Here is a 12,237-nt window from a genome sequence, read left to right as displayed (position 1 = left end):
TCAAAACGTGTTTGTTGAGTACATTTTTTGTGCCAAGCACGGGTTCAGGCTTGAAGGATCTGGCAGGGAGCAAGACCAGTAAGTTCCCTACCTTCATGGAATGTACGTTCTCTTAGAAGAGGACCGACAACAACAGAGTAAAAATTCTTTTAAACAAAATACATTCAGGGGTGATTGATTGGGTGGCTCAGTTGCTTAAGCAACTGACTTGGGCTCAGGTCATGAACTCCCAGTTCCTGAGTTCAAGCCCCGAATCGGGCTATTTGCTCTCACCATAGAGCCCACTTTGTATCCTCTGTCTCCGTCTCTCTCTGCCCCTCCCCAGCTTGTTCTCTCTCTCTCTCTCTCTCTGTCTCTGTCTCTCTCTCTCAATAAATAAATAAATAAACAAACTTACAAAAGAAAAAAAGCCATAAAAAATAAAATAAAATAAAACAGATAATGAAAAGTACTATGAAAAAAATAAGACAAGTTGAAGGCATAAGTCCTGACTGGGCAGGAAGGCTGTCTCATCAGGGCGCTCAGAAAGAACCATGCAAAGATGACCCTAGAGCAAGGCCTAAGTGATTTCAAGGAGCTGGGCTCCTATGGGTCTTAAAGGCAAAAGCTGGGAGGTAGGAGTGTGCCTCCTGTGCTCAGAAGAGGGAAAGGCCAGTGTGGCCGGCACAGAGAACAGGGAGAGGGGTGCAAGAAGAGGCCGGGGAGCCAGCAAACGGTAGTTCATAATTTTTCTGAAACAGCAATGCGAAGCCATAAAAAGATTTTTAGGAACAATATGATCTAATTTGTGTTTTTAATTACCAGGGATAAGCCCTCTCACGGGCTAACATCATTTTCCAACTTATACTTTGTTAAGCTAACATTTTCAAGACTACTTCCTCCAAGGACCATGTGCAGAAATTCCCAGCTTCCTGGGTTGACGCATTAATGGTTGAAGAGTTTGATTTCCTGCAGGTGTGGGTAGCTGAGTTTAAGTCTCCTTCCACATACCTATCTCGATCTCCATATCTATAAAGCATGTATTGCTATTCAGTTCTACTTTATTTAAAGTGTAAAATAGTGAAGTATCTGGGCAACTGGGTGGCTCAGTCGGTTAAGCAGCTGACTTAGGCTCAGGTCATCATCTCATGATTGGTGGGTTTGAGCCCCACATGGGGCTCTGCGCTGACAGCTCGGAGCCTGGAGCCTGCTTCGAATTCTGCGTCTCCTTCTCTCCCTGCCCCTCCCCCACTTGTGCTCTGTCTCTCTCTCTCTCTCTCTCTCTCTCTCTCTCTTTCAACAATAAACATTAAAAAAATTGTAAGTGTAAAATAGCCAAGTATTAATAGAAAAGAACAGAATAATTATGGAAGTTATAACACTGTGAGAAAAGATATACATTATATAAACACAGGCAACTGGGCAGCACAATGATTGCCTGGGAGCTACAGCATTAGAAATCCAATCCTGGGCTGCTTCAGCACTTGAGAGCCTTGAACTCTCTCTGCCTTTCTTGACACAGTCTCCCCAGGGATGGTTTGGGGAGAGGGGGAGGTAATTTTACTTTAATCATATAAAAAGACTCTCAGGCAGCTTTTTTTTAATCTCAATCAGGAAAGACCTATAATTGTTTTTTTTACATATGGAGTGAATTTTCCCCTCTGTTTTATCACTTCTTAGCCAACCCTGACCCTTCCATCTGTCCCCAAGGAAAAAAATCACTTGAGGTGAAAAGTAAGCACAGACTATTGAGAATATGTTCCAGTGTAATGTTTTTTGTTTTTTATTTTTATTCTCTAGTAAAAAGACATTGTCCTATTTTACTAATGGATGATAGCTTATACTCCTTTCCCGGGGAAGAAGAAAATAGTTCTGCTCCCTGGTTTCAAGGACATTGGCATAGAATACAACATAAACTTCTAGCTGAGAAATAATGCATTTCCTTCAAAAACATCTGTTGTCAACCTAAAACTAATTCTGAGGGCCATAGAATCCAAAACAGTTGAGGAAGATCAAATAAGAAATGATCAAAATCTCTACGGTCTTTCTGAAAAGGAAGAGAAAATCCAATGCAGGGGAGGGACCAGCATGGGCAGGGGGAACAGGCAGTGTGCTGAGAAGAGATCTGAACAGCCAGAGTCAGCATCAAGTGTCGTATTATCACAGCAGGGGAAACAAATAAAAAATAAAATATTTTAAAAGCTGTGCTTTAAAATGTTGTCAAAGGAGTCTGTTGAATAAGGAAGAAGATTGCAACTACAGTGTTCTTTTCTTAATGTTCTGTATTTAATGACAGACCACTGTGATTTGTGGGGAAGAAAATGAGATCAGCAGAGGTAAGGGTATCCCTAGATGTGCACTTTCCCCCTTCCCCAACCACCTTTTCCCCCACCAGACACTCAGAATAGAAACTGTCCAATCAAATTAGAGTAGTATATATGTATATATGTGAAGGTGTGTATACATATACACACATATATATATGCACATGGGTATATAAAACAGCAAATATTTGTGTCAAAAATGGAATCTCACAGTCATTTTTATACCCACATTTATAGCACTCCCAGGTGAGCATTTCTGTGCTCTGAGAATTACTAAGTCTTCTTCATTCTTTTTTTTGTTTTAATGTTTTTATTTTATTTTATTTTATTTTATTTTATTTTATTTTATTTTATTTTTTTAACATTTATTTATTTTTTGAGACAGAGAGAGACAGAGCATGAACGGGGGAGGGTCAGACAGAGGGAGACACAGAATCTGAAACAGGCTCCAGGCTCTGAGCTGTCAGCCCAGAGCCCGGCGCAGGGCTCGAACTCACGGACCGCGAGATCATGACCTGAGCCGAAGTCGGCCGCTTAACCGACTGAGCCACCCAGGCGCCCCTGTTTTTTTTATTTTTGAGAGAGAGACAGAAAGAGAGAGCAAGCAGGGAAGGGGGAGAGAGATAGGAGGACAGAAGATCCCAAGCAGGCTCTGTGCTGACAGCAAAGAGCCCAATGCAGGGCTCAAACTCACAAATCAAGGGATCATGACCTGAGCCAAAGTCGGACACTTAACTGACTGAGCCACCCAAGTGCCTCTCTCTCTCTCTCTCTCTCTTTTTAATTAATTAATTTATTTTGAAAGAGACACAGTGCAAGCAGGGGAGAGTCAGAGAGAAGGAGAGAGGGAGAATCCCAAGTTGATTCTACTCAATTGGTATGCAGAGTCCAACACAGGGCTCAAACTCAGGAAACCGTGAGATCGTGACCTGAGCCGAAATCAAGTGTCCCATACTTAACCACTTAACTGAGGCACCCAGATGCCCTGGCTTCTTCATTCTTATTTCAATAGCTTTTTAAATATAATAGATGAAAACATGGAGTTTGATGACATCTCTGTGATTGCCAACTCACCTCACAAACAGTGGCATATGTGTCGTTCTGCATGGAAAAAAAGAAAAAGAAAACCACTTAAAATCCTTAAAGTTGTAAATAACTTTAATGACACTTTGGTATATTTTTCTTTCAAATTAATTTCTTGCCTCACCATTGATGAATAACCAATAAAAACAATCAAGACCAAGAAGCCCAGACTTGGGCCTTCTCTCCAGGCAGGCCACACTGTATGAACAGCTATAAAAATCATGTTTGCATCACTGGAAAAATGGAGGAGCCTGATGTCTACTAGAAAATCCCAGGCAACTAAGAGGTAATCTGTGATGGACCAGGTTAGCGAATGAAGAGGTGTTGGCAGATGCCCAGTGGAGACAGAAGCTGAAATGGAAACCACCCACCGCTCTGGCTAGCAAAGGCCAGTAGGTTCCCCTGCCCAGACTGGCTGCTCCGGTGCCCACTCTATTGCCTGGACTGTTGCCAGCAACAAATGGTACTTCCCATTCATTCACCCAGCAAGTGCTCTCTGAGCACCTGCTATGTGCCCCTCACTGTGTCCTGTGCGGTAGACACAGTGTGAACCAGAAGGAGAGAGACCCACTCTGATGGGTTTACGTATCAGAGCAAAAGATAGCAAACACAAACTAAACAAGTAACGATCTTAGCTGAAATTTGTAAAAAGTGGTACCAAAAGAAAGGTAAGAGTGCTTTTAGAATGTGTAATAGCTCCAAAATCCAGATAGCACCTGTTCCACGTTTTGGTAACTTCCATTCTATGGGGCACATAGTCACAAATGTGAGAGTCGGCCTAAGCAACTCCCATAATAGTGACTTCTGCGGACATATCATACAGGAAGAGCTATGAGAACCATTTGTAAGGAAAAGTTAATGTCCTTATTTAAATTTCAATGATATAGTTTCACTTATTAATAGAAAACAATATTAAAATTACCCCCAAATTATCATGATTTAACCTCCAACCTGAACAATCTGAAAAAAGGAACCAACTCACTTTTAAATAACAAAATTCTTATTCATTAGATCTGAGTAATTACAGTGTATAGGGCCTTGTCCTTAGGGAGGAGATTCTATTATTATCCTAATTTATTGATGAGGAAAGAAAGTACCCAGAGGTTAAGTACCTTACCTAGTTATACACTAAATGGCAAAGCTGAGATAAATTAAAAATCAACTATTTGGGGATGTATTTTCTACATAGAGTGGAGTGAATGTAGGGGCTATGATTCCTGGATTAGGTTGCTGCCGTGTTCCCTGCAGAGAAACTTTCAACATGATCTAAGGCCTTGCTATCCAAGTGTAATCCAAGGGCTACAAGTATCACATCACCTGGGAGCATGTTACAAGTACAGAATCTCATGTCCCACCCAAGATCTACAGAATCAGAATCTGCATTTTAACAAGATCCTTAGATTACTGTGCTTTAAATTTTGAGAAGCGTAAGACTAGGAAATTTAACAAAGGCCTGACATTCTACTAAAAGGCCTTTATGGTTTGGAGCAATTGAACATTCCTGGGTTCCATGGTTTTCATTAAACTCCCTTGGTCTCCAGTTGCATTAGTAATGTTTATCTCAAATTATGTATCACTCAGGCTATCATACTTTTCCTTTAGAGTCAAGCAAACTAATTGAAAGCCAGTGGGAATTCAAATGGGAATCCTCCTAGATGACTTTTCTCTTGAAGGCATTATTAGTATCAAAACAGAAACATAATTAATACTTACACACTTTAAAGGACAGTTTTCCTGATCTACAGAGTTCCAAAAATGACATCCTTGGATGCACTGCAAAAGATAATAAAGAGACAATGGTGACTAAAGAAGTGTGACTTTTTCTTGTTACTTGGTAGTACAACTTAGTAACAAAAAGTATTTTAGAAATAGATATCTACCCAGGAATCCGTGGCCTCAGAAGGATCAAGACTTTTGGAATTCTAAGCAGAGCCCTCATATCTACAGGCAGAGCAGGGCTTGGTGTGATTCACTACAGGGCTGCGGGATTGCTGAGTACAGGTGGGGTGGGGTGGGCAGGCCTAGAAGCCAGAGAGCACCCAACCTTCAGGGAACACACTGTCCACCGGGTGGCTGGCAGCAGGTAAAGTCCTGGACAACATGGCATCGAGCATACTGTGCGTCCTTGCCATGTCCTCACGCACAAGCCAAGCCCAAGGGTGCCTGGGTGGCTCAATTGGTTAAGCATCTGGCTCTTGGTTTTGGCTCAGGTCATGATCTTAAAGTTCATGAGTTTGAGCTCCACATCGGGGCTGTCAGTGCAGAGTCTGCTTAGAATTTTCTGTCCTCCTCTCTCTGCCCCCACCCCACTTGTGTGCTCGCTCTCTCTCTCTCTCCCTCTCTCTCTCTCTCAAAAGAAAGAAATAAACTTAAATAGTTAAAAAAAAAAAAAACAAGCAAAACTCAAAACTGGGAACTCAACCAGAAGGCAGCATATCAAAACCTAAATAGATCAACAGCTTGGGAAGTCTGTTCATGTTTATATTTTGAGTCACTAAACACTTGTTGAATAAATGGATACAGGTGCGGGAAAGTAATAAAACCATAAGTGTAATTGTTAGAGGAAACACTGGAGACCATCTAATCCAACCCTCTCAGACAGCATATAATAAAACTAAGTCTCAGAAATATTAAGTATTTATCCAAAGCCACAGAGTAATGTAGAACCAAAATCACAGAGTTGAATTTGTCCTATGTTCTTTCCTCTTCAAAACAGGAAGTGCCTGAGTTCATTTTTGAATATTCTATAATTCTGACGTCTCACTATTTTCAATTGAGTTTCCTCCATCAAGGACCAATAAATGAGACTTTACTTAGGGAACATTTTCATTGTAATAAAATCTGACCATTGCCCCATTTTTATCAATACAAACACTATGAACTTCCAGACAATGGAAGCGATTACTCACCGGTTCACTCAGATTATATGGCATGCCAATGTCAAGCTGCCTGCCCTGAAGTGAAGAAGGAGATAATAAATACCAGCTATCAATATTGTGTTCAGTACAATTACCACACCTTTTTATAAAAAGCTTCCTGGAATAGCGTTGCCTCCTCCATGCTTTCTGACTAGAAAGTACAATGTTTTAAAGTCATTAAATCAGTCCCGAAATCAGGTAAAATGCCAGTGCAAATTGTAAGATGGAATGTCTAAGAACTCTGCAGAAATGATAAAGGTGGGAGTGGGGATATGACTGTAAGGAGTGGTTGAGGACATTGGATAGATTCTCACACGGTATTAAATAAACCTGCGACTTTAGTCAATTCATCCATTTAAAGGACTCCTAGGTTAAAGATGAATTATGTTCAGATTTTTTAAAAGTCACCTTACTTACTAAGAAGAGAGAAAAAAATACAAATTCAGAATTTTACATATAGGAAAACATCAGATTACTCTTTTTTTCTCATATTTTCACAAATTTTAAGATCTTTTTGTGCTGGGGTAAACTAAAAGAAATAGGAACTAAGAGGGAAAAATCCATAAATTGTTCATCCTTTCCCTGATCATCACGTGAGTGGAGCCCTTGGCAAATAGAAAAGGCTTACAAAAGATGGCAATATTAGGCCTATGATAATCATATATGTGCCCGAACAGTGTTCTATGGATATGATCTAATTTAGATCACTGCCTCACTGACTGATTTAGAATTATGAGCAGAGGATAACTAAGTGAATACTCCTAGTACCTCTATATTGCTCAGAACCTCCCCTGAAAAGTTGCTGAATTTGAACCATTGAATTGGAAAAGACAATCCAGCAAAGAGCATGCCATCTATCCTTAGCTGTCCCAGCACTGCAAGCAAGATATGTTCCAGGAGATGGTAGAAAATCCCAAGGGGCCCTGTATGTGGTTTAAGCATCTCTTGTGGCTTTCTGAATAGCCCACTATTTTCAGAGGAAAGAGAAGATCTGTTTATCACTAAGTTCACTGAGCACTCTCTCCCCTTCTATGTAAGCACCATTCATTTTGTACTTCACTCTGTCCTTAGTACCTATAACAGTCCAGAATGATAAGAGGTGTTCAATAAATACATATGGAAGGAATAAACACATAAATTCAAGATGGTCTATTCCACAGGAATGCTCCAGAAGTCCTATCTCTTGGAAGTCTTATACAGTGGCCTACCACTGTGGGGATTTACTTGAGAAGTAATCAGACACAGGAGCCAAAGAACCAATGTTGCCTTTTCCACTCTCATTTGATGTGTCAGTGAAGATTCCTCTAACCTCCATTCCTTAACCACTTATGCTTAACATGTTTTGTTTTTACATAATAAGTACTTAGTAAGAACTGTATCTTTTAGATTAATTTTACAACCAGGTGCACAATAGTACTTTGTTTCCACAATTTTGTTCAAAATGAAGCTTTTGATTCGCCTTTATATGATTGAACCACAATCATATAAAATCAAATGTAAGAGTCATTTTGCAATCGAATTTTCATATCCCTTCAAAAATCTGTTAGCTCATAAAAACAACAGGGTGGATGTTGGGTAGATTCTCCATTCCATTTTATTTTATCTTTTTTTCATTTTTAAAGGTTTTATTTTTAAGCAATCTCTACACCCAACATGGGGCTTGAATTCACACCCCCAAGATCAAGAGTCCCACGCTCCACTGACTGAGCCAGCCAGGCACCCCTCTCGGTTCCATTTTAAACAATAAGTTAACAGATGTTTCTTGGTGACCATAAAGCCATATTGTAACAGTACTGAGTCAAGACTAAATTTAACAGGCTGAATGGAAAGCCCATCAAGTGGTCTTGGGCAAGGTAGCCTCATGAGTCAGGTCTATAGGGTTCTGATGAAACAGAGTTTGTCAACACACTTCTCTAATCTCATGGTATTCTCCACCCCACTCTTCATCATCATTATAGCCACCATGCAGTGAGTGGCTCCTATGTTCCAGGCACTCTACAAGGTGTTTTACACTAAATCTCATTCAACATCTCAACAGCCCTACTAAGTAAGCATTATTTTTAACTCCATTGTACAACTGAGACACAGGGAGGTTTAGCAAATTGCCCAAGAGTTAAAATTTAGAGATCTGAAAGTTGTCTCCAGAGCCTGTGCTCTTAACCAAAGCACAACACCTTCTATAATCTTCACCAAATTCATGTTCCTTACTTTACAGTTAGGATCCTTACCAGTTTACCTTAGCTCCATCTATTCCAGTGATCTGCTTAAAACACGCAATCCCAGTCCTGGATCTCAAATCTTCTTAACCCATACCTACTTCTGGGCACAACCTTGTCTACTCTGCCCACCTCAGCCAGAACTAATATCATTTCCATACTTTCAACCCTGGTAAATGCAGAATAGTCTGCCTTTTAGTCCCATATGCAACACTTGCTCGTGATGTGATATTTTCAAAGTCACCTGTGCTGTCTAAACTTAGTACTCTCATCAGAGACATAAATGAGATAACATTAAGTTCACAAAACTCTGCGAGGACTCAAATAATAATGTATTAGTTATAATAGTACAGTACCAGGAACTTGGAAATCTAGTGGTAATGTTATGTGCAAACATGCTGTAAACAGCTTTTTGCAGATGTATCTTTAGTTAGTTAAGTAATAATCTCAGATACATTTCTTGATGTGCAATTGTACATGAGAGTGCTGGTTTATCCCAACTTTGCCAACTATAAATGTTTTTCATCTTTGCCAACATAATGCATATTTTTGAATCAGGCTTCCTAAGGCATTCCCACTTCAAGATTGTAGAAATATTCTTCCATAATTTATGCTAAAATTTCTATGGGGTAAAGTTTTGTTTTCTTTTTGTTATTTGTGTATATTTAAATCACACTACTTTTTTAAAGCACACTATTTTTTAATACCTCCTGGAATCTATTTTGAATCTATTTTGAATCAGTATTGTAGTTAGGTTTTTAAAATTTTGTTTAAACTTTTTTTAAAGACTTTATCTTAGAGCAGCTTTAGATTTAGAGCATAATTGAGATTAAGGTATGGAGATTTCCCAAATACCTTCTGCTCCCACACATACATAGTCTCCCCCTGTTATCAATATCACTCATCAGAAGAGTACAATTTTTACTAAGGATAAATCTACATGGACACAATATAATCACTCCAAGTCCGTAGCGTGCCTTAGAGCTCACTCATGGAGTCGTATATTCTGTGGGTTTAGACAAATACATAGTGACGTATATCTATTGCTGTATCACACAGAGTATTTTCACTATTCTAACAATCCTCAGTGCTCTCTCTATTCATCACCCCACCACCACCACCACCACGTACAAACCCATTCCTCACAACCACAGGTCTTTTTGTTGCTTCCATAGTTTTGCCTTTTCTAAAATGTCATGTAGTTGGAATCATACGGTATGTAGTCTTTTCAGATTGGCCTTCTTTCACTTAGTATATACCTTGAAGTTTCCTCCATGTCTTTTCATGGCTTGATAGCTCATTTCTTTTTAGCTCTAAATAATATTTCCTTGTCTGGATGTGCCACAATTTACTTATCCATTCACCTACTGAAGGAAGGTATTTTTTGTTCTAAATAAATAGCTCTACTTTGGTCTGAATTGTCTTTATCATATTCCCCACACCCTTAAGTGCCTGGTTTAATTTCTAGACTGTCTTCTGTTTTACTGGTCTGCCCATTTGCACACCAATACAAATGGTGCTAATTTCTGGATATTTTATGGAATGTTTGGATTGTTCTATTATCTTGTTATAAAGTTATATATCAATACACGAGAAAGGTACTGATGTTTGTGCTTTTTTAAACAGGATAACCTTCTGAACTCTATTGTTTTTAACAGTCTTTTATTGAGTTGAATTGATGCTTCTAACAGCATTTCTCAACAGCAGTTCCTCAGTTGTTGGGACTTGTTACTCAAAAAAAAAAAAAAAAGTTTTGTTGCCAAAGAAGATCAGAAAACTATGATTAAACAAATCCATTAATATATTGTTGTGGCCTGTGAATCTACAAAAAGCTGGCAAAAAGCATTTCCATAAGTTAATTGACCATAAGTCCCTTTTGTCTCTCTTTCATAAAGGATCCCACAATACTAGGGTTCTGAAGACCACTAATTATTTTTTGTTCTCTGCAGCACAGGCACATATAACTCAAAAATGTCAAGTCAGTTAACACACTCAACTAACACACACAGATCCCCCAACTGATGTAAAATACTCCTGTTCATGCGTAGAACTATGATTTGTGCATTAATGGACAGCAATTCTAACATTCCTTTGGACCAGACGTCGTGTTTCTTTTTAAATGGCAAAGATGCCTCACTATCAAGAACCACCCGGTGACATCAAAGATTTTACCTTCACAGCCAATGTCCAGGCTAAAAGAATGGAGCACAAAAAAATTCACACAGTATAATAAACTCCAGCACTTTTCATATCCTTTCCCCTGATCCATGGCTATGCTCACTGTTTATTCACCTAGCTTTTGTCACGCCAGGTCCTGTGTGGGAGGCCTAGATGGAGAACATTTATTACAGTCACCAGTGAAATTGGCAGACCGTGTCTCTTGCAGCCGCCACCACATCAGCTGTGCCTTTGTCTGTAGGTGGTAAACGGAAGGCAGTGCAACAGGGAACAAACTGTCCACTCCTACTGCCTGAGACCAAAGGAGCCCACACAAAGGCAAGAGAAAACTAAACCTAACTGAAAAATAAAAGAAAAAAAAATAAAACAAATAAATGGGAGGCTACAATCATGGAAGCAACCAACATCAGTTTTGATAGTGTGGGGAAATTAACAAATTATGGTGGTACATTTATCGGATGGAAATATTCTAAATATATTCAAGATCTTGTTTCCATAAAAACTTCAGGATATAGGAAAAACTTACAATGTAATGTTAAATGGAAAAGGTGAGTGCCCAACTGTATGTAAAATTACATACATGTTAGAAGAAAGAATACTCTTTTCTTTATTCTCTATTTCTTCTCTATCTTATAAATATTTCACAATGAGTATATGTTCTTATAATCAGAGAAAATGTTTAATTTTTTTAGTAAATAAAACATTTAATAGTCTTATTCTTCCATTTTTAAGTTTGGATGACAACTGTAAAAACCTAAAGCATACAATTCTACATTAATGGCAATGAAGTCTTCAACAATGAATTGTATAAAATACCAAACTTCTTTAAAAAGTGCTACTATCCATAGCAAGCTTAGGTAGTGTTTTAAACTATATTTTAAATGAAGCCAGAAGAGTGTAACATGAATAAATCTGTTTTTTATCTGCCACAGATTTCTACCTCCAATACTTTAACATGACAATGAGTACTGTATTTGGTACTTTTATTATTCTAAAAAGTAGGACTATAAGCAGTATAACCTTTTAAGCTATCTTGCTATTTCCTTTGCCTTTACATAAGAAGGGTGCATCTTTCCATGGCTAGAATGTATTTAGTTTTTACGGTTGATTCAGTGGCTGTTTTAAGGACAACTGAGTCACAATAACTGAAAGATATGAAACAATGTATATAGGAAGGGCGACACCCGGAAATGAGAAGGAAAACAAATTTTCTAACCAAAACACTCATAACTGAAAAAAATTACAAATGCACAGACAGAAGTAAAGCAATTTAAAAACGATTCTTGGGGCGCCTGGGTGGCGCAGTCGGTTAAGTGTCCTACTTCAGCCAGGTCACGATCTCGCGGTCCGTGAGTTCGAGCCCTGCGTCAGGCTCTGGGCTGATGGCTCAGAGCCTGGAGCCTGTTTCCGATTCTGTGTCTCCTTCTCTCTCTGCCCCTCCCCCGTTCATGCTCTGTCTCTCTCTCTCTCAAAAATAAATAAACGTTGAAAAAAAAATTTTTTTAATAAATAAATAAAAACGATTCTTGCTTTTCAAAT

General features: G+C 38.9%; 1 protein-coding gene across 6 annotated transcripts in view; it reads right to left on the bottom strand.

Moving 5' to 3' along the window:
• The window catches only part of ROS1 (ROS proto-oncogene 1, receptor tyrosine kinase), a 124,316-nt gene that overhangs the window by 104,681 nt on the left and 7,398 nt on the right, over positions 1 to 12,237 (bottom strand). For all 6 annotated transcript variants that reach the window (XM_053222337.1, XM_053222338.1, XM_027057018.2 and 3 more), the window contains exons 2-4: positions 6,296 to 6,340; positions 5,100 to 5,159; positions 3,378 to 3,404 (exon numbers count right to left, since the gene is read on the bottom strand). In XM_053222337.1, the coding sequence (XP_053078312.1) occupies positions 3,378 to 3,404; positions 5,100 to 5,159; positions 6,296 to 6,319 (111 nt within the window). In that variant the 5' untranslated portion in view covers positions 6,320 to 6,340. The remainder of the gene's footprint in view (positions 1 to 3,377; positions 3,405 to 5,099; positions 5,160 to 6,295; positions 6,341 to 12,237) is intronic.

Source organism: Acinonyx jubatus, chromosome B2, assembly GCF_027475565.1.
Source record: "Acinonyx jubatus isolate Ajub_Pintada_27869175 chromosome B2, VMU_Ajub_asm_v1.0, whole genome shotgun sequence".
In the NCBI taxonomy this organism is placed as follows: domain Eukaryota; kingdom Metazoa; phylum Chordata; class Mammalia; order Carnivora; family Felidae; genus Acinonyx; species Acinonyx jubatus.
Note: the sequence above shows the minus strand (reverse complement) of the source record. Positions and strands in the feature narration are given on the sequence as shown.